Source organism: Hemitrygon akajei, chromosome 12 (assembly GCF_048418815.1).
Source record: "Hemitrygon akajei chromosome 12, sHemAka1.3, whole genome shotgun sequence".
Taxonomy (NCBI): domain Eukaryota; kingdom Metazoa; phylum Chordata; class Chondrichthyes; order Myliobatiformes; family Dasyatidae; genus Hemitrygon; species Hemitrygon akajei.
Window position 1 is genome coordinate 35,058,705 of NC_133135.1, and position 23,548 is coordinate 35,082,252.

Consider the following 23,548-nt stretch of genomic DNA (forward strand, 5'->3'; position numbering starts at 1 on the left):
GCCTGGCCTTCTGAGTTCCTCCAACATTTTAAGTGTATTACTTAATTTCCAGCATCTGCAGATTTTCTCTTATTTGTAGTCTTTCAACTAGCTCAGGCTTTTGTTTTTAAGCTTCTAGAAGAGGTCAATCCTCACAGTCTGTGTTGGGCTTGTGGTGGATGTAGGAAATCAAACGTAGTGTGGTAAATACAATAGGTGTGCTGTAAGCACAAGTGATCAGGATAAAATAACAATGAGGAGATAAATGAGAATTTATAATTCAGGAAGGCGTTGAAAAGCAAAAATGGAGTCATGGGCAACTTTAAACTACCATAGCCTTGAAAAGAGATGCTGTGATTTTCGGATCAACATCAAATGTCCAGAAATTGTAATGCGACTAATAGCATATCTCAAAGGAATAGAAATCATAAGAGGGTTAAGGTTTTGGAGTTAGTTAAAGCTCCTTAATCTATATTGGTGCTAACCAGACTCGGTTCCTAAGCTAACCGCTACAGACCAATCCCCAAAATGGCCTCCATGATTAAAACTCAATTGGCTCCTTCACTGCTCACTAAACATCTGCCTCCTTAACTTCGATTATCTTTCAACATTAAATGGGACCATCTCCCTGACCACGTCCATCCCCCCCCCCCTTACACATGGCTAACCAATTCCCACCCACCTTCCCATGACACAAAAAGCCAGCCTGATTCTCTCCCCATCATACAAGAAGACTGACTGTGATCATTTCCTTAGCCTGCTGAAACAAGGAGACTGATCTCTTTCCTGCTTCCACGCTAAAAAATCCGCTTTTCCCTTTTCTTCTCCAACATAAAGAACTACTTGTTAGATGAATTGGCTGCTGCATATTATCCCTACTGCAGCTGAACAGTAGAAGAATTGGGAGATGTGGAAATGGGCATCAGATTGTTGGTTATATGTGGTGAATAGGATTAATGGTATTGCTTTGAGATCCAGTATAGACCTAATGGGCTGAATGGAATTGTTTTTCATTATAAGAAAATATGGGAAATATAAGAATGCCAGCCAGCCACAAAATCAAGAAGTCTGGCAAACCACCTCTCTCCCAAAACAGAAGATGACTGGCCAAAATGTAGAAAAGTTGTCCGATCCCTCCCCTTACCCCCAACAGAAGGAAGCTTGGCCAATCTCTTCTCTCTCACCAATCAACCTAACCCCCACCCCACTTCAGTGCAACAAAAAAGACCAAATCTTTCCTGCCTCCTTAAACAAACTCATTTCCCTTCCTAATTTCCCAAAACAAAGCCTTCCCAGCTCACCAAATGTAAGAAAACTGGCTTATTCTTTCCCTCCCATCAAATGCAAGAACACTTGCTCATCCCTTCTAGCAGAAGGAACCTAGTCCGATGTGAGACAATAGTCCTACTTGGTAGGTTTTCTTTTGTCTTCATTGAAGGGAACAAAGCACAATAACTTTTAATTTATCTTCTGTTTCATTGTTCCACTTTATACCTTCTTCTGTCACTGTTTGCTGGGAATTATAATTGGTTTTGCTAGTATTTTTCTTTTCAGGTATTCTGCTGATGCTGGAAATCTTGAGCGACATTCACAAAAAACTGGAGGAACTCAGCAAGTCAGAAAGCATCTGTGGAAGAGAAAAAATAGTTGAAATTTCACATATCACCTGCCAGCTTCTAATCCTCCCCCCCCCCCCCCCACTTTACACACTGGTTTCTTCTCTCTTCTTTTCCAGTCCCGATGGAGGATCTTAGCCTGAAACATTCATTGTTTATTCCCCTTCACAGATGCTGTCTGATTTACCGAATTCCTCTAACATTTTGTGTGTAAAACTCCTTGTAAGTCCATTTTTATGCTTCTTGCCTTTCTTAATCAATTTCTTGATTATCCTGTGCTGGATTCTAAAATACTTCCAATCGTCAGTGTTGTTGTTATATCTGGTAACATCATAAACCTCTTTCTTGGATTTAATGCACCGTTTACTTTTTCTGTCAGCTCTTGATGAACTATTTTTTCCTCTTGCTTTCTTTCACGGCAACTTGCTGCACGTGTGATCTTTTTTAAATGCCTGTCCGTCATCATACCTTTCAATGTACTTTCCATGAGAACCACCACATTCCATATCTTCATATTTCCTTACAACATATATAGAGGTAATTTTGAGGTAATTGTGCATCCATGTGGACTCGCAGAGAAATTCCATTCCTTGCTCATTTCCCCTGGAATCTATTCTCCCCACACTGCCCATCAACTTCACTCAGAGCCTACTACATATTGGCTTTGGATGTGAGGAGCAATTGGAACACCTGGGGGCAATCCTCATGCTCGCAAAGGGAACATACAAACGGCACACACACAGCACTGGAGGCCAGGACTGGATCTGAGTTGCCGGACCTGTGAGACAGCACCTCTACTGGTTGTGCTCTGCTTTCCGTGATTTAGAGCTGAGGATCAGAATCTGGTCTATTATCACTGAGTAAAGTTATCAAAGATTGTTCAGGAGCCCTTCAGCCATCTAGCTCACAACCCGGAGTGGATAACTTCACTCGCTTCAATGCTGAACTAATTCCACAACCTATGGACTCACTTTCAAGCATTCTACAACTCATGTCCTCAGTATTACTTATTTGTTTGTTTTTTTGCAGTTTGTCTTCTTTCACACATCGTCAGTCTTTATTTTTGTGTAGTTTTTTTTCATTGATTCCATTGTATTTCTTTGTTCTACTGCAAATGCCTGCAAGAAAATGAATCTCAGGGTAGTATATGGTGACATATACGTACTTTGATAATAAATTTACTTACTTTGAACTTTGACACATGTCATGAAGTAGTGAAATGGTGAGTTAGAGTTCATGGGTTCATTATCCTTTTGGAAATCTGATGGCGGAGGGGAAGAAGTCATTAAGAACTCACTTTCAGACTGAAGCACATTAAGTCTTCATTAACTACCAAATTACTATCTGTGGATTCAGTGAAGTCAACTGTGTATTACTGGGAGTATTGATAACCAGCACATTTTCCTCCAGACCCCTCTCCTCTAGTAAATCGCTTTTGCCACAAGATGGATTATGTTCAGAATCAGGTTTATTATCACCAACATGTGTCATGAAATTTGTTAGCAGCAGCAGCAGTTCAATGCAATACAGAATATAAAAGATGAAATAATAGTAAGAATAATAATAAGTAAGTAAATAAATTACAGTATATGTATATTGAATAGATTAAAAATTGTGCAAAAATCAGAAATAGTATATATTTAAAAAGTGAGGGTAGTGTTCACAGGTTTAATGCCCATTTAGGAATCGGATGGCAGGGGGAAGAAGCTGTTCCTGAATCACTGAGCGTGTGTCTTCAGGCTTCTGTACCTCCTACCTGATGGTAACAGTGAGAAAAGGGCATTGCCTGGGCGCTGGAGTTCCTTAATAATGGACAATGCCTTTCTGAGATACTGATCCTTGAAGATGTCCTGGGTACTTTGTCAACCAGTACCCAAGATGGATCTAAGAGTATAATACCATGTCTGGTAAGTCACGTTAATAGTAACAAATAATCTGTTGGAAGAACATGAGAAGCATCTGTGGGATGAAAGGAAATGTTGATGTTTTGGGTCAAAACTCTGCATTAGGACTGACAGTGGAGAGGCAACATAGCTGTGTATAATGAGAAGAAGGGGAATGGTGTGAGTATTGATAAGAACATGTTCTCACAGAACCTCTGTTGGAGAGAATAGGAAAACTTCTTCAATGTTGGCATCCCATGAAGAGACTTTGCGGGGGGGGGGGTGGGTAGTAGAATGGAGAGTAGCACAGTAAAATGAATCTCAGGGTTGTATATAGTGACATATGCACTTTGATAATAAAATTTACTTCGAAATTTTGAACTTTGAGAGGTAGGCAGAATAAAGAGGTTAAGGGGAGTGGGAGTGGTGTGCAGCTGGAGTCAGAGTCCAGACTGTGGACCAGGTGTGCATCTGAAGCCAGGGCTGTGGTTGGGCTCCAGGCTGGGAGCACCAGTGGGGGCAGCAGGAACACAAACACAGGTAAGTTTATGGACTGTGTCTTGGGTCTGTAGAGTGTGTGGCCAGAGGCAGGGTTTGGGTCAGCAGTACTAGGGATCAGAGAAGTGGGTAGGTTTGAGGATGGAGCTGGGGGTGAAGAATGCAGTAACTGTACAGACAACTCGTCTGTTTGTAGGGAATAGCAACCTGCTGCTCTGGATAGTCAATTTCCTCCTTGGAAGTCTGCAGTAAATGAAAAGCAAACTGTGTTTTTATTGACAACTGAATTTTACAGGCTGAAACTTACATAAAAATTGTAATAATTCTGGAGGGATTAACGACTGTATGTCATTGCTATCTTGGTGTTACTAGTAGCAGCCATTGAGATATCTGAGATATTTATTTAGTAATTCATGCAAAGTATTTGTCCCCTCATAAATATTGAGGATTAAGTGTGTTTCCAAAATCAAAGTAATCTTTACAATAAATAGTCAATTAATCCATTTTATTCACCAAAACAAGAGTTAAAGTAGGCTTTTCCTTAAGTAAGTGGGCAAGATGGAATATAATGTGGCAAATCTATACCCTTTGGAAGGAAGAATGAAAATTACAAACTGTTATATAAATAGAGCAGTGATTCCCAACCTTCCTCATACCTTGGACCAATATGATTATGCAAGGGATCTGTGGATCCCAGTCTGGGAACCCCTGAGATAGAATGATACAGCAAAATGTCATGGTACAAAAAATAGCTAGCATGCAGATCAAGCAAGTGTTTAGAGAAGTAAATGGAATTTTGGCCATGATTCTAGGGATATGAAATATAAAATTGGGTAACTTTGATGCACCTTCATGGGTGCTAGTGAGATAGGATATGAAGCATTAGCAGAAGTTTTTGTCTCCATATTCAAGGAATGATATACTTGTACTGGAGTCAGTACATATAAGATTAATTCCTTAGGAGTAGAAGTTGATGTATGATGAACAATTGAAAAGTTCGAGCTTTTGCTCACTAGAGTAATGAGAAATGAACTTACTGAAATACAGAGTGTTTATTTGGGGGTGGGGGAGGTTAAGAGGGTGTTTACTGAGATGATGTTACCTAGTGAGAGTACTTAGAACTGGAAGCATAATTTTAGAATGACTGCTTGTTCATTTTAAATGGAAAGGAAGAGGAATTTCTTCTCTCCATGACTCTCTGAACTTCTTTATCCCTGAGAGCTGTGGAGGCCATTCACAGTGGAGGATGACAGGCATTTACAATTACAAAGGAATCAGAGAACATAGGTTATGAAAGGTGAGGCAATGAGGCCAAAACTGGATCATCTATAGTCTTATTGAATAATGGGTTAGGCATGAGGGGCTAACTTGGCCACTGTCGTCCTGTTTCCTACAGAATTACATTACATGAAAACAAGTCCTTTGGCTCAATGTCTACATTAACCAAGGTGCCTTCTTGAGCTGGTCCCAGTTTCCTGTGACTGATCCATCTCTCTCTAACCCCTTCCTATATACATATTTGTCCAAATCTATTTTAAACCTTATAACTGTATCCACCTATACCACTTCCTCTGGCAGCTCATTCCATACATCCATCACCCTTGAAGAAACCAAACAGATCAAGTACCTTGGAATCAAAGTCCAGAATGATCTGCGTTGGAATGGTCAGACACATCATGCAACAGTGAATGCAAAAGGAGTCCTAAATTTCTTGAGACGCAATTTTCATCATTGTTTAACTTCTGTCAAGGAGAAGTTCGGCCACAGCTGGAATATGCAGCTGCTGCAGGTACTCGTTTCAATTTGAAATATTAACTACCAAGTCAGATGTGTACAGCAATTCATTCTTCCCCCGCAGCATGGAATAATCTTCATCCTACCATAGTCACACAATCAAACCCAATTAAATTTAAGACTGCTCTTCTTCTTCTTCTTCTTCTTCTTCTTCAAAAATCTCCTTCTTAAGTCCACCCTCCGCCGCCTCCAGTTTAAATTCCATGCGGAGTATTTAGGAGGACCAAGAACCAAGAACCCTAGGTGTGGAATAGCTTGCACCTCAGGTCCTCTTTCAATCTTTCCCTTATCACTTTAAAACTTTATCTTCTGGGTTTAGGTTCTGAGGATCTTATAAAAAGCTCTAAAGCAATTATGGACATCGTAACTGATGCCCATAATTACCTAGGACATGGCATTATTTTGCATTGTTACGTGCAGTTTTTGGATTGTGGGCGAAGCGAACGGGAACTGCAGCCGCGGTCAACTGGAGCAGTGCAATTGGGGACCCGGAACGGTTGCTGGGTGGCGCAACGGACGCTATTCACCCGAACACCAAACGCACGTGTTGTGTCCGCGCTTCTTTAACTCCCTGCCCTACAAAGAAACTGCTTAGCCTGTGTTTTTTATTCGCGTTTGTTTTGCTCCTCCATCCACCGTGATTTTTCTTTAACAACCTCGGTGGAGACTGTTGTGCTCTGATAGAAACTACGATAAGGTAATCAGAGGAGAGCGGCCTGGGCGTGAACCCGGAGAGAGGGACCTGGACTGGGGTCCAGGGCCGGTGCAGCGTGACTGCGCTTTGGAACCGGGAGGAGCCGTACTGAAGCTGGACTGCCCTCGGTTATTGCATCAGCAACCCTACATACTAATAATACAAGTAGGCAATCAACCTGTGAATTACTGTAAAATACATTTCATCGTATGTAATCAGATCTCAGAATGTTGAGTAAACGTTCCTAATAAAATATGGCAAGAACTCTTAAATGGTTATAATGTAAAAAGAACCTCTGTCAACATGGTCCATTTATTGTATGCAAAGCTGCATGGAGAGGATTGATACGAGAGAATTATGCATGGGAAATAAATATTTTTGTAGTAGATTGCAATTACCAAGAATAATAGCGATAACTTTACCAAAGAAACAATTCACTGGAGCATTACTGAGGCAGAAATAAGAAAAATTTGGCTATATATGTTCTGTAAAATGGAGACGAGGAATGCGGTTTGTAAAGGGAGAATTCAAGGGGGTATAACACAAGTGGTTGAAAAACTTTATGGCCGTATTTGGGATGAAAGGAGCAGAGAGAGTTCTGAAAGCTCAGACTTGGGATGACCAGTCACAATACTTGAAACTTTTATATGCAATATTAGGGAAAGTAGCAAATTTGGTATATGGCAAAGCAATAGAAAGTAAGAATTTAAATCTAAATGAGGGGCACAAATGGAGTACAGAGGAAACTTTAGCATGTCTGGAATCTAACTTGGGGGCTTCAGTGAGCCTGGGTAGGCTTGGGAATCAAGGGTACAGGATCTGAGATGGACGAAAGATTGTCAAATTGCAGATGGTTATTTTGAGGCACTTGGTATCAATATATATAAGGTATTATGGCAATGATTAATTTATTAGTTATAAAGCTCAGTAATATATATCAGATTATGTTTGATTAATTGGCTGGGTGATGTTGATTTTTAAAAACCTCAATTATTTGCTCCATTTGTATAGTTATGATGATATTCATTCTTAATGTGGGATAGAATTGGCATGACCTTGAAAGTTAATAGGTGTAGTTCATTGAATGCTAAAGTATGTATTTTGTAAATGTATATTTTATAGAAAGTCCCATGATGGAGTTCCAGGCTGTGGTGATGGCAGCTGCTGGGGGCTCCCGCATGATGGATCTAACTTCCAGTATCTCAAAGCCCCTTCTACCAGTTGGAAACAAACCACTGATATGGTATCCTCTTAACCTTTTGGAAAGACTTGGGTTTGAAGGTAGGTTATCACGTGCAGTGAAAGAGATGATGCAGAAAATGGCAAACAATATATTAATCAATATCAATTGAAATTGTCTTTGTACTTAACTGTATCAATGCTATATTCACAAACTTCCATTGGATTTTAGTGCCCTTACACCTCTGCCCTCACCATCATTCAGGGCTCCAAAGAGTCCTTCTAGTTGAGGCAACACTTCACCTGCTAGTCTGTCAGAATCTGTCATCTATTGTATCCGGTGCTCCTGGTGTGGCCTCATTTATACCAAATTTTAAAGTTCAAAGTAAATTTTATTATGCAAGTTTGTATGTTTCACCATATACAACCCACAGATTCATTTAATAAATCTATAGAATAATAGCCATAACAGGATCAGTGGAAGACCAGCCAGTGTGCAGAAAACAACAAACATTGCAAATACAAAAAGAGGAAATAATAAATAAGCAATAAATCTCAAGGACATGAGATGAATAGGCCTTGAACGTGAGTCCATTGGTTGTGAGAACATTTCAATGATAAAATGATTTTAACTAAGTGTAATTGGGTGAAGTTAGCCCCTTTGGTCAAGAGCCTGGTGATTGAGGGCTAGTAACTATTCCTGAGCCTGGTGGTGTAAGTCCTAAGGCTCTTGTACCTTCTTCCTGATGGCAGCAGCGAGAAGAGATGATGACCTGGATGATGGGGGTGGGGGGGGGTGTCCCTGATGATTGATACTGCTTTCCTATGGCAGTGTTTCATATAGATGTGCTTATGGTCAGGAGGGTTTTACCCATGATGGACTGGGCCGTATCCGCTCCTTGTAGGATTTTCTGTTCAAAGGCAGTGAGACTCAAAGTAAATTGGAGGGCCGCTTCATTGAGCACATTTGCTCCGTCCACCACAAAAGGCAGGGTTTTCCAATGGCCATGCATTTCAGTGTGACTTTTCATTCCCATTCCAACATGTCAATCCATCGCTACACACACAAAATGCTGGTGGAATGCAGCTGGCCAGGCAGCATGTATAGGAAGAAGTACAGTCGACGTTTCCCTCAGGATCAATAAAGTATGTCTGTCTGTCTGTTTTGGGTCGAGACCCTTTGTCAGGACTAACGGAAAAAAGAGATAGTCAGAGATTTGAAGTGGGAGGGGGAGGGAGAGACCTGAAATGACAGTAGAAGACAGGAGGGGGAGGGATGAAGCTAAGAGCTGGGAAGTTGATTGGCAAAAGGGATACAAGGCTGGAGAAGGGGGAGTATCATAGGACAGCCCTTCCCCTTTCTTTCTTCCAAGGCCTTCCATCCTATGATACTCCCCCTTCTCCGGTCTTGTATCCCTTTTGCCAATTAACTTCCCAGCTCTTAGCTTCATCCCTCCCCCTCCTGTCTTCTCCTATCATTTCGGGTCTCCCCCTTCCCCTCCCACTTTCAAATCTCTTACTATCTCTTTTTTCCGTTATTCCTGACGAAGGGTCTTGACCCAAAATGATGACTGTACTGCTTCCTATAGATGTTGCCTAGCCTGCTGTGTTCCACCAGCATTTTGTGTGTGTTGCTTGAATTTCCAGCATCTAGATTTTCTCGTGTTTGTGTCAATCCATCGCTTCCTTTAGTGTCATAATGAGGCCACTCTCAGGTTGAAAGAGCAACATCTCATATTCCGTCTGGGGTAGCTTTCAATCTGATGGCATTAACTTCTCTGACTTCTGGTAATTTCTCTTCCCTCCCCTTCGATCTTTTATCAAGCCCCAATTATGCTCTTCCCCTTTCTCTTCTCTGCATCTTCACATCAACTCCCTCAGGTCCCCTCATCATTCTCTTTCTTCCAAGGTCTACTGTCCTATCAGATTCCTCCTTCTTCAGCCCTTGATCTCTTCTGCCTGCCACTTCCCAGCTTCTTAATTCATCTACCCCCTCACCTGGTTTCACCTATCACCTGCCAGCTTATACTCCTTCCCCTCTCCCACCTTCTCATTCTGCATCTTCCGGCTTCTTTTCCAGTCCTGATGAAGGATCTCCTCCATAGATGCTGCCTGACTTGCTAAGTTCCTCTGGAATTTTGTGTTTGTTGCTCAATATTTTAATCAAGATCAATTGAAATTTTCTTTATACTTGAAATTATCAAAAGCAAATTCACTTTCCTTGGGTTTTGGTGTTAAATGTTTCAGTTAATGTTCTTGTTTTGCATGTACTCGATGGAATTTGATTAGATACATTCATTGATGAATAGGGGCTAAAGTGGCCAAGTGTCACTCCATTTTTGAAGATGACATTTTGGGATTCCTAGTTAATCTAATATTATGTCAAAAAGTGAGCATAATACCCCTTTTTGGAAGTGATAATTTGGACAACAAAAGAAAGGTAATTGTTAACCTTAAAAACATTATGTGTATTGCCTGTTCATGAGTTGTGCAGAGCCTAGGCCTTGTACGGTATTCTCTGTAACACCTGGAATTGCTTGGCAGTCTCCTGCTTAAGTACATATGACGTCTAAATCTACTCAACTGGATTAGATTTTCAAAATTGGACTTGCTCAAAATTAACCATCTTTGTGACATTGTTTTCAATAGTTACCTGTAGCTACAGAAATCATAATAGCTTTAAAGACATCAGCACCGTCTTCATTATTCTGGCCAAATACCTTGAAACTTGGTCAGAGATGTGACTGAGCCATTGTAAGTTTTCTGAACATTATGTTTTAGTGAAACACGAAAGTGGAGTAGACCAAATGGCCCTTGAGGTAACTGGCACAGATTCAACTTTCCGGTCCTATCCCCATAATGCTCTGCAAGTCTGGAGATCAGTTGAATATCGCCTACTGTATTTTGTTTTTGATACACTTTTTAAAAAATGGATCTTGATTCTAGTAGTTCTATCTCTGTATATAACTTTGTTGTTGCCTTTTACCTTTCCAGTTCTCTCCTCCTCCCCCCCCCCATTAACTTTTATTCCAATTTGAAACATCTGTAGATATGTTCAGTAACCACTTTAATAGGTACACCTGCTCGTTCATGCAAATATCTAATCAGTCATGTGACAGCATCTCTGCATAAAATCTTGCAGACATAGTCAGTCTTGATGAAGAGTCTCAGCCCGAAACGTTGACAGCGCTTCTCCCTATAGATGCTGCCTGGCCTGCTGCGTTCCACCAGCATTTTGTGTGTGTTGTTTGAATTTCCAGCATCTGCAGATTTCCTCATGTTTGAGACATAGTCAGTGTTGTTTGGTCTGATTAACATCAGAACGGGGAAGAAAAGTGATTCTGACTGTGAATGATTGTTGGTGCCAGATGGGTGGCTTGAGTATATCAGAAACTGCTAATCTCCTAGGATTTTCACACACTGCAATCTCTAGAGTTCACAGAGAATGGTGTGAAAAACAAAAAAAAAATCAAGTGAGAAGTTGTTTTGTGGTAGAAAATGCCTTGTTAATGAGAAATATCGGAGTAGAATGGCCAGACTGGTCCAAGATGACAAGAAGGTGACAATAACTCAAATAACTATGTGTTACAACAGTGGTGTGCAGAGGAGCATCTTTGAACACACAGCACATTGAACCTTGAAGTGTATGGGCTACAGCAGCAGAAGACCATACTGGGTTCCACTCCTGTACCTAATAAAGTGGCCATTGAGTGTATACCTGCTATCATTTTACCCATTGCCTGGTGTCACTGCTTGAACGTAATTAGACTTCTGCTGGATTTTTAAATTACTTTCCAAATTATCTTTTCTTCTGCTCAGATTGTTCATTCTCAAGACACCAACCCACAATATTATAATGTTTTTTATCTTTTCATACTAACAGGCCCTTTGCTATTTCTCTAATTTTTTTGTGCTGCTCAGACCTCAGTGATCTAATCTTATAAATGCACCTCTCATCAAGAAGGAATCTGACATAAAAATCCTATATTTTCTGATTAAATATTCCATTAGCAGTAGTTAATGTTAAGTTTTGTAACTTCAAAACATTAAACTAATTTGAAAGAAGACATGGGAGTCCGGAAATGCGGGTCGAACTTCGTGTATATTTTAAGTGAGGTGCACGGGTATCACGTGATAGAGTGATGGTGTATGCAATTCACATATTTATACAAGAAACAATTATTTAAATGAACAAAAATTATATATATAATTGCTCAGTGAGACTGCAGGCGACATTGGATGCACGAGAACTCTAGCGGGGCTTGCAAGACATTACTTCCTACAAAGTGAAACCCAATAGCATGAATAGCAGTGATGCTTCACTACCAGATGAACTCAATGCCCTCTGTGCCCACTTTGAAAGGGCGAACACAACTACAGCTGTGAAGATCCCTGCTGCACCTGATGACCCTGTGATCTCTGTCTCAGAGGCCGATGTGAAGCTGTCTTTAAAGAGAGTGAACCCTCTAAAGGTGGAAAGTCCCGATGGAGTAGCTGGTAAGGCTCTGAAAAATCTGTGCCAACCAGCTGACGGGAGTATTCACGGGTATTTTCAACCTCTCACTGCTACAGCCGGATGTTCCCGCTTGATTCAAAAAGGCAAAAATTCTATCACTGCCTAAGAAGAATAACATGAGCTGCCTTAATGCCTATCGCCCAGTAGCACCCACATCTACAGTAATTAAATGCTTTGAGAGGTTGGTCATGACTAGACTGAACTCCTGCCTCAGCAAGGACCTGGACCCATTGCAATTTGCCTATCACCACAATAGGTCAATGGCAGATGCAATCTCAATGGCTCTCCACACGGCTTTAGACCACCTAGACAACACAAACACCTACGTCAGGATGCTGTTCATCGACTGCAGCTCAGCATTTAATACCATCATTCCCACAATCCTGATTGAGAAATTGCAGAACCTGGGCTTCTGTACCTCCCTCTGCAATTGGATCCTTAACTTCCTAACCAGAAGACCACAATCTATGCAGATTGGTGATAACATATCCTCCTCGCTGACGATCAACGCTGGTGCACCTCAGGGATGTGTGCTTAGCCCACTGCTCTATTCTCTCTATACCCATGACTGTGTGGCTAGGCATAGCTCAAATACCATCTGTAAATTTGCTGATGATACAGCCATTGTTGGTAGAATCTCAGATGGAGGCGAGAGGACATACAGCAGTGAGATATGCCAACTAGTAGAGTGGTGTCGCAACTTCAACTTTGCACTCAACGTCAGTAAGAGGAAAGAGCTGATTGTGGACTTCAGGAAGGGTAAGACGAAGGAACACATACCAATCCTCATAGAGGGATCAGAAGTGGATAGAGTGAGCAGCTTCAAGTTCCTGGGTGTCAAGATCTCTGAGGGTCTGACCTGGTCCCAACATATCGATGCAGTTTTAAAGAAGGCAAGACAGTGGCTATACTTTATTAGGAGTTTGAAGAGATTTGGCATGTCTGCAAAAACACTCAGAAATTTCTATAGTTGTACCATGGAGAGCATTCTGACAGGCTGCATCACTGTTTGGTATGGGCAGGGTGGGCACTACTGCACAGGACTGAAAGAAGCTGCAGAGGATTGTAAATTTATTCAGCTCCATCTTGGGTACTAGCCTACAAAGCACCCAGGACATCGTCAAGGAGTGGTGTCTCAGAAAGGCAGTGTCCATTATTAAGGACCTCCAGCACCCAAGCAATGCCCTTTACTCACTGTTACCATCAGATAGGAGGTACAGAAGCCTGAAGGCACACACACATTCAGTGTTTCAGGAACAGCCTCTTCCTCTCTGCCATCTGATTCCTAAATGGATGTTGAACCCTTGGACACTACCTCACTTTTTTTTAACATATAGTATTTCTGTTTTTTATACGGTTTTTAATCTATTGAAGTTATACTGTTGAAGTCAGAAGTTTACATAGACTTCGGTTGAAGTCATTAAAACTCATTGTTTAACCACTCCACAGATTTCATATTAGCAAACTATAGTTTTGGCAAGACGTTGAAGACATCTACTTTGTGCATGACACGAGTAATTTTTCCAACAATTGTTTACAGACTGACTATTTCACTTTTAATTGACTATATCACAATTCCAGTGGGTCAGAAGTTTATAAACAAAATCAAAAGAAATCAGCCAAGACTTCAGAAAAAAAAATCATGGACCTCCACAAGTCTGGTTCATCTTTGGGAGCAATTTCCAAACACCTGAAGGTACGATGTTCATCTGTACAAACAATAGAAGGCAAGTATAAACACCATGGGACCACGCAGCCATCATATCACTCAGGAAGGAGACACATTCTGTCTCCTAGAGATGAACGTACTTTGGCACGAAAAGTGCAAATCAATCCCAGAACAACAGCAAAAGACCTTGTGAAGATGCTGGAGGAAACAGGTAGACAAGTATCTATATCCACAGTAAAACAAGTCCTATATTGACATAACCTGAAAGGCTGCTCAGCAAGGAAGAAGCCACTGCTCCAAAACCGCCACAAAAAGACCAGACTACAGTTTGCAAGTGGACATGGGGACAAAGATCTTGCTTTTTGGAGAAATGTACTCTGTTCTAATGAAAAAAAACTTTTTGGCCATAATGACCATCGTTAAGTTTAGAGGAAAAAGAGTGAAGTTTACAAGCCGAAGAACACCATCCCAACCGTGAAGCATGGGGGTGGCAGCATCATGTCGTGGGGGTGCTTTGCTGCAGGAGGGACTGGTGCACTTCACAAAATAGATGGCATCATGAGGAAGGAAAATTATGTAAATATATTGATGCAACATCTCAGGACATCAGCCAGGAAGTTAAAGCTCGGTCGCAAATGGGTCTTCCAAATGGACAATGACCCCAAGCGTACCTCCAAAGTTGTGGCAACATTGCTTAAGGACAACAAAGTCAAGGTATTGGAGTGGCCATCACAAAGCCCTGACCTCAATCCGATAGAAAATTTGTGGGCAGAACTGAAAAAGTGTGTGCATGCAAGGAGGCCTACAAACCTGACTCAGTTACACCAGTTTTGTCTGGAGGAATGGAACAAAATTCCAGCAACTTATTGTGAGAAGCTTGTGGAAGGCTACCCAAAACATTTGACCCAAGTTAAACAATTTAAAGGCAATGCTACCAAATACTAACAAAGTGTATGTAAACTTCTAACCCATTGGGAATGTGATGAAAGAAATAAAAGCTGAAATAAATCATTCTCTCTACTGTTATTCTGACATTTCACATTCTTAAAATAAAGTAGTGATCCTAACTGACCTAAGACAGGGAATATTTTCTAGGATTAAGTGTCAGGAATTTTGAAAAACTGAGTTTAAATGTATTTGGCTAAGGTTTATGTAAACTTCTGACTTCAAGTGTATACTGTATAAGGTATACTGAATAAGATTTACTTATTATTTTTTCTTCTATATTATTGTATTGAACGACTGCTGCTAAGCTAACGAATTTCAGTGGTAATAAGCCTGAATTTGAATCTGATTCTGAATATTGAAATATTAAATATACAACACTCCTCTCTGCTTAGCTATAAACTCTGTCTCAATGGAAAATGCATCTCAACAGTATATGATATAATACAGCCACTATATAATACAACCGCTGTGGATGTCAGCAGAACACAAAATCACTCAGATATTACTGAAATATTAAATACACAAGTTATCCTCTCAATGACCTGGCTGAAAACAATTTTCAACAGTTTTTTTTTTCCATGACTTTCAATGTGTTACCTTGCTTGTTGCATTTTAATGAAACTTGGTGTTGTGAGTTGCAGTGCTGTTCACAGATCAGAAGATGATTAATATCAAATATAGGATAATTTTTCTGCAGTGTAATTGAAGTAGGTACTTGAATATAAAGCCTCTGGGATCACACAGGTGCTTTGTTATGGTGTCTCTGGGAGCAGTTGTTTCTTTAGATAATGTACTCCTTGTTACATTCAATGTATTGTTTGTAAGTGATGATGTAAAATTATTTCCAAGCTACTCACAAGCCCACAATGAGGTGGTCTTCCGCTTTGGCAAGATTGTTGACTTGGAAATACTTTAGTACTTATAATTGCTATATTACCATGAGATGGCGCTACACCTCTTGTAACTCTCAGTATGAAAATTGGATAAGCTGTATTTTGAGGAGTATAGCTTTCAAAAATAAAGTATACTAAGACAATTTTGTTGCTGAAAAATATAACATAACTTTAACCATTGGGAAACAGGGTTCTAGCAATTGAAGAGATTAAATAAATTTATGTAAAATCCAGTTCATTGTGCTGTTGTATTTAGTTTTACATTAGTCCATTGATAAATCTGCAAAATTAAATGTTACAAATTTTAAAAATCTCAACCATTTTCATATCATGACCTTTTAATGTATTTATAAGGAGGAAGACCATAAATTGTCCAGGGCTTCATTTAAAAAACAAATTTGTGGGAGAAAGTGGGTATTGTGGTGTGTATCTGGTGGTGGTGCGTGGAGTGATGATATATGTCATAGTAGATATTGTTACAATGAATTGTAGTACACGTGTTCCATATTAGAACTGAGATGACATTGCAAGAAATGTGCTGATTAATGCTTATACTGATTATTGTTAATAATAAGGTTGATTAGTCCAGGAACTTGTACTGTGTAATATTTATAAGTGTTTTCCACAGAGGTGATTTCCATATGACAGTCATTCCTCTTTGTGAAAGTCACATGTTGTAAAGTTTCACAGCTCTGTGGCAAATATTTTAGTTCAAACAAAATTTGTCTAGAGTTGCATTTTTGAGAGTCAAAATGATCTTCATTATAAAAGAAATAGGAAGTCACTTTAAGTCTGATTTAATCCACCCTTCCACAAATTTTGCTTGGGAGGGTGATCTCTTCATTTCAGCATCATAAATCCCTATGAAATTTGTATGATGCAGACTTGAAATACCACCTCCCACTAATCAGGAGAATTATTTTTTCTAGTGAACTGATTTTCTGTAACAGAATAATAGTATTTTTGGATTCACATGCAAATTTTCTCCAAAGCCTATTATGCTTTCAAAGTATTTTGACTAATTCCTGGAAAATAGTGTTCATTTTTCTACATGCTGCTTGTAAGAAAATACTGCACTTGCGACACAAAGGTGGAAAAGCATCTCCTTATGTTTTAGTATCAACTTCTTCAATAATAGCACATCTTTCCAGAACTTGTTTTTGTGGATATTAACACAATATGACGCGTTGAGCTGGCAACTTGGCCTCGTTTAAAAAAAAACAAATGCCAAAGAAATGGTAGGGTATCTGCCCGATGCGCCACAGGGCGCAGAGAGGAACAAGAAAAGAGAGACAATATGATCAGGCAGTGTGTGGAACGTACTATAAGGTATAAAATCTGGTCTGAGTTCTTCCACACTGGCTGGATTTTACACACCTGGCTGCTGTATTTGAGAACAAAACCATGCTGATTATTCTTCCAAAAAGAGACATACTGAGAATGCTATATAAATCCAGTTTATATTGCACCTACACCCTGTATTTGCCTTTATTAACTAGCTATGAAGGCGACAGATAGTACATACTGTACTTGATCTAGTGGCATTTTTTGGAGAATATTAATAGTTAGTTATGTCCTTTTGCTATTAGTGAAAAAAAGGCTTATTTAAATACTTATTTTTGAAATGTCTTTCCTAAGGAGGATTTTGTTCAGTCTTAATCTATTGATGTGGAGTACTCAAGGAGTTTGAGACTTTAAACAAACTGGTGCAAATATGTTCTGTCCAATTCTGGAGTACGAGTCCTAGACACACATTATGGAAGTGATAACCTCAAATCTGGTGATTATCTTTAGTTGAATCTGATGGCTGTGGAAATTCCTGCGCCTTTTCATCAATTAAAAATGTTATTTCAAGCATTTAACCTTAATCAACCACAGAATTTGTTTTTGCAATTGAAAATTACCTTTGGATGGAGTGAAATGCAATTATAACAATTTCTGGAGCAATTCCTATTACTAATGAAATTGACCAGGTACTTCTTGGCATAAACTACAATTGTGATGTGGTTTCTGTATTAGCCATGTGTCGTGATCTTTGTTTTTGTATAATTCTTTGAAATTTTGCTGGGGAAATTAGGCCACACTATTCTTGAAGTACCCACCATCTGCAATTCTGAACTAACATGTAGCACTTTTATGGTGTAAACCCAAGTAATAACAAAATAACAAGAGCAAAGGCTTTCTGACTTGTATTGTTTCGCAAAAGGCAGTGTAAGTTGAGTAAATTGTTATACTTAACTGAAAGTGCTGGTGTCAACCATGCTTCTATTCATCATTACCACCATTATGAGCTGATTCATATGATGTGGGCGATCATGGTCTTCCATCTGGCTTGAGTCTGAAAAGTTCTAATAAGCTTTTCAAAATTTTTGCCTGCCATTCCTTGATATAACTCATGAACTCACAACTTTTTTTTTCTATCACTATGAAATTTTCGATCTTCACTTTCCTCAGTACATATCCTAGAAATTCCTGCTGCCGTTTCCTGATTGATGATGATCAGCTCTCTTCTGATTCTGGCTTTTCGCAACACTTCCTCGTTTGTACATCTGTCCTTTCATGATATTTTCATCATTCTTCTCAAAAACCACATTTCTGCAGCTTCAAGTCTGGCCTCATTTTTCTTTGATATTGTCCAACATTTGTTTCCATGTTAGTGTGGAATGAATGTACCACCGCAGCACTGAGTTCCTACCCACAGAAATTATGTTCTTCCTTAGTATCTTGCTCAAAAGCTCGAATGTACATTTAGACATCCCAATCCTTCTATTAATTTCAACATCAGCCCTACCATCAGCTGTACTTCTATTAATATTACTCAATAACAGATATGCATTTTTAAAAATTCAGTCTGAAAGTTTGTCACTAGTCATAGCAGTTAAGAGGATATGCAATAGTGATTAGCTCTTACCAGGACAATAAGAAACATTACTATAATTCTTATGGCCAGATATTTTTACTCGCTTTGATAGTTTCATCTGTGGCTATTAATAAAGTTTAAAGTAAATTTATTATTAAAGTATATATATACACCATATACAACTCTGAGGTTCATTTTCTTGCCAGCATGCACAATAAATCCAAGAAAACACAATAGGATCAATGAAAGCCAACAGGACAGACAAACAGCCAACAAACTATGTAAATGCAAAAGTAAAATAAAAGAAATAATAATAAATAAGCAATAAATGTCAAGAACAAGAGATGAAGAGTCCTTGGAAGTGAGTCCCCATAGGTTGTGGGAACAGTTCAGTAATGGGACAAGTGAAATTATCCCCACTGATTCAAGAGCCTGATGGTTGAGGGGTAATAACTGTTCCTGAACCTATAATGTGGATCCTGAGGCTGCTGTACCTTCTTCATGATGGTGGATGCTGCTTTCCTGTGACAACGCTCTATGTAGATGTGCTCAATGGTGGGGAGGGTTCTATCCATGAGGGAATGGGCCATATCCATTACTTTTTGTAGGATTTTCTGTTCATGGGCATTAGTGTTTCCATACCAGATCATGATGCAACCAGTCAGTATATTCTCCATCAGACATCTGTGGAACTTCGTCAAAGTTTTAGATGTCATGCAGTATTTTCGTAAACCTCTCAGGAAGTGGAAGCGCTGCCGTGCTTTCTTTGTAATTCCAGGAGCAGGTCATGGTGACGAGGTTTCCCGCATGTCGGCTTTGCTTGTTTGGAAGGAGAACTTCGCGGGCATTTGGGCTCATTCTAGGCCAGTCAGCGGCAGGAGCAGGCCACAGCAACAAGGTTTCCCACAGGTCGGCGATGCTAATTTAAAAGTACAGAAGGGACAAGCAGGATGACCGTTGTTGGGAGTAGGCCAGTGGTGAGAGTAGGTGTGTTAGGCTTTGGCTCAAAGGAAGTTTCAGTTCAGAAGAGGTGTTGGCTGTGGGTAAGTTTCTGTAAGGTTCCCTTTTTTTAACCTACTGTACCTAGTGTAGTAAATGGCTGTTGTGTGTTCTGCACGCTGGATGTTAGATAGATAGATACTTTATTCATCCCCATGGGGAAATTCAACATTTTTTTTTCCAATGTCCCATACACTTGTTGTAGCAAAAACTCATTACATACAATACTTAACTCAGTAATAATATGATATGCATCTAAATCACTAACTCAAAAAGCATTAATAATAGCTTTAAAAAAAAAGTTCTTAAGTCCTGGCAGTTGAATTGTAAAGCCTAATGGCATTGGGGAGTATTGACCTCTTCATCCTGTCTGAGGAACATTGCATCGACAGTAACCTGTCGCTGAAACTGCTTCTCTGTCTCTGGATGGTGCTATGTAGAGGATGTTCAGGGTTTTCCATAATTGACCGTAGCCTACTCAGCGCCCTTCGCTCAGCTACCGATGTTAAACTCTCCAGTACTTTGCCCACGACAGAGCCCGCCTTCTTTACCAGCTTATTAAGACGTGAGGCGTCCTTCTTCTTAATGCTTCCTCCCCAACACGCCACCACAAAGAAGAGGGCGCTCTCAACAACTGACCTATAGAACATCTTCAGCATCTCACTGCAGACATTGAATGACGCCAACCTTCTAAGGAAGTACAGTCGACTCTGTGCCTTCCTGCACAAGGCATCTGTGTTGGCAGTCCAGTCTAGCTTCTCGTCTAACTGTACTCCCAGATACTTGTAGGTCTTAACCTGCTCCACACATTCTCCATTAATGATCACTGGCTCCATATGAGGCCTAGATCTCCTAAAGTCCACGACCATCTCCTTGGTCTTGGTGATATTGAGACACAGGTAGTTTGAGTTGCACCATATCACAAAGTCCTGTATCAGTTTCCTATACTCCTCCTCCTGTCCATTCCTGTCACACCCCACTATGGCCGTGTCATCAGCGAACTTCTGCACATGGCAGGACTCCGAGTTATATTGGAAGTCTGATGTGTACAGGGTGAACAGGACCGGAGAGAGTACGGTTCCCTGTGGCGCTCCTGTGCTGCTGACCACCGTGTCAGACCTACAGTCTCCCAACCGCACATACTGAGGTCTATCTGTCAAGTAGTCCACTATCCAATCCACCATGTGAGAGTCTACTCCCATCTCCGTTAGTTTGTGCTTTAAGATCTTGGGCTGGATGGTGTTAAAGGCACTAGAGAAGTCAAGGACCCAGACCCAGAGTCTCCCAGGTAACCGCATCCGCATTGTGCATCCAACAGCAGCTCCTTGAGGACTGCATGAGGGATCTGGAGCAGCAGCTGGATAACCTTTGGCTTGTACAGGATAGTGAGCAGATAACCAATCAGAGTTACAGGGAAGTAGTCACCCCTAAATTGCAGGAGGCGAGTAGCTGGATGACACTCAGGTGAAATGGAAATGTGAATGGGCAGTTAGCGCAGAACACCCCTGTGGTCATTCCCCTCAATAATAAGTATACCGTTTAGGATACTGTTGTGGGGGATGATCTTCCAGGGGAATGTTGCGGAGTCTAGGTTACTGGCACTAAGCATGGGTCTGTTGTGCAGAAGGGAAAGAGGGAGAAGAAGGGAGTGATAGTAATAGGAGACTCAATAGTCAGGGGAACGAACAGGAGATTTTGTGGACGTGAACGGTATGTGAGCAGTACCATCTGAATAGTATGTTGCTTCCCAGGTGCCAGGGTCAGGGATGTCTCGGATCGCATCCACGGCATTTTGGAGGGAAGGGAGAGCAGCCAGATGTCTTGGTACATATTGGTACTGTAGTGCCCTGGTTCACTTCTTTACTGTAATGCTGTCGGTATTTCATTTAGCAGCTCTGTTCTGCTTTCAGCCTGTTTGGGTTCTTGTTGAAGATAAGGGATGATGTGGAATGTGTGCCATTCAATTAGCCGGAGGTTTTCTTGGTGAGGAACAATAGGTTGGTCTTGGCTTTTGTTCATCGGGAGATAAAGAGAGAAGACACTGGGGTGAACTGGTCATACCGTACGATCCGGTGGGAGACCTGTGTGTTCGAGATGGATTGCAAGCAACGTTCAGAAGGCAGTGTGTGCTTTCATGTTGACCGAGGGCCCAGCGCATGAGTGACAGAGAAGTTCAAGGTGAGCTCCAACTTGTGCACATTTGACTGTTTAATTAGAATGGGTTCTTTTCTTTTTGTAATTCTTTACTAACCCTTTAGTTAAGTTTCATAAATACAATTCCTTTAATCATATGTAGTGTACTGTCTGTTATTTCTTGGCACTAATTTGTAACAGGGTAGCAAATTATACAGGATCTACACAACCAGGGTTTGGGGTAGGACGAACCATCTCAATCTCATGAGTTTCGCGGGACTTGAGACTGTCTTCCCTAGATTTACAGAGCCAGTGTGTTTCAGTACCAATGTCAAAGTAAGGAAAAGCAAAGAGGTCCTGAAAAGAGCACTCGCAGGTGGGTCATCTTATTGCACTATCACAGATTGTCAGGTATGTTGTGGTCATCACTGAATCATGGCTGAAGGATGGTTGTAGTTGGGAGTTGAATATCCAAGGTTACATATTGTATTGGAGGAATAGGAAGGAGGGCAGATGGGGTGGTGTGGCTTTGTTGGTAAAGAATGGCATCAAATCTGTAGAAGAAGGTGACATAGGATTGGAAGATGTTGAATCCTTGTGGGTTGAGTTAGAAAACTGCAAGGGTAAAAGGACCCTGATGGCAATTATATACAGAACTCCCCAACAGTAGCTGGTTTGTGGACCTCAGATTACAACAGGAAGGAGAAAAGGCGTGTCAAAAAGGCAATGTTATGAGAGTCATTGGAGATTTCAACATGCAGGTAGATTGGGAAAATCAGGTTGGTAATGGATCTCAAGAGAGTGAGTTTGTTGAATGTCTGCGAGATGGCTTTTTAGAGCAGATTATTGTTGAGCCTTCTAGGGGATCAGCTATATTGGATTGGGTGTAATGTAATGAACTGGAGGTGATTTTGGAGCTTAAGGTAAAAGAACCTAGTGTACCAGATGTTGAAAGGTGTGAGGGAGGAGAAGTGAGTGCAGTTACTATTACAAGGGAGAATGTGCTCAAAAAGCTTAAAGACCTAAGGGTTCATGTTACCTGGACCAGATGAACTACACCCCCGGGTTCTGAAAGAGCTAGTGGTAGAGATTGTGGAGGCGTTAGTAATGATTTTTCAAAAATCATTGGACTCTAGCGTGGTGCCAGAGGAGTGGAAAATTGCAAATGTCACTCCGCTCTTTAAGAAGGGAGGAAGGCAGCAGAAAGGAAATTATAGACCAGATAGCCTGACATCAGTGGTTGGGAAGATGTTGAAGTCATTTGTTAAGGATGAGGTTATGGAGTACTTGGGGACATAGGCCATGATAGGACAAAGTCAGCATGGTTTCCTTAAGGGAAAATCTTACCTAATGAACCTGCTGGAATTCTTTGAGGAGATTACAAGTAGGATAGATAAAGGGGATGCAGTCGATGTTGCATTTTACGACTTTCAGAAGGCTGTTGACAAGGTGCCAGGCATGAGGCTGCTTACTAAGTTAAGAGCCCATGGTATTATAGGAAAGTTACTGGCATGGTTAGAGCATTAGCTGATTGGTAGGAGGCAGCAAGTTGGGGGGAATAAAAGGATCCTTTTCTGGTTGGCTGCCAATGACTAGTGGTGTTCTTCAGGGGTTCATGTTGAGACCACTTCTTTTTATGCTATATATCAATGATTTAGATGATGGAATCATCTAAATTTAGATGGCTTTGTTGCCAAGTGTGCAGATGATACGAAGATTGGTGAAAAGGCAGGTAGTGTTGAGGAAACAGGAAGGCTGCAGAAGGACTTAGATTAGGAGAATGGGCAAGAATGTGGCATATGAAAGACAATGTTGGAAAATGCATGGTCATGCAGTGTGGTAGAAGAAATAAATGTGCAGACTATTTTCAAAATGGGGAGAAAATCC

General features: G+C 40.6%; 1 protein-coding gene and 1 long non-coding RNA gene across 2 annotated transcripts in view; one reads left to right on the forward strand and one right to left on the reverse strand.

The window, feature by feature from the left end:
* Nucleotides 1-1,495: 1,495 nt before the first annotated feature.
* LOC140736886 (uncharacterized) lies at nt 1,496-6,209 on the reverse strand. The gene is made up of 3 exons (XR_012101018.1): nt 5,604-6,209; nt 2,782-2,856; nt 1,496-1,606 (listed from the first exon to the last, which is right to left on the reverse strand). It is a non-coding gene; the product is annotated as an uncharacterized lncRNA (long non-coding RNA).
* A 74-nt stretch (nt 6,210-6,283) lies between these two features.
* eif2b3 (eukaryotic translation initiation factor 2B, subunit 3 gamma) overlaps nt 6,284-23,548 on the forward strand; it is a 135,496-nt gene continuing 118,231 nt past the window's right edge. Inside the window, exons 1-2 of the mRNA XM_073062893.1 lie at nt 6,284-6,629; nt 7,587-7,745. Of these exons, the coding sequence (XP_072918994.1) occupies nt 7,595-7,745 (151 nt within the window). The 5' untranslated portion in view covers nt 6,284-6,629; nt 7,587-7,594. The remainder of the gene's footprint in view (nt 6,630-7,586; nt 7,746-23,548) is intronic.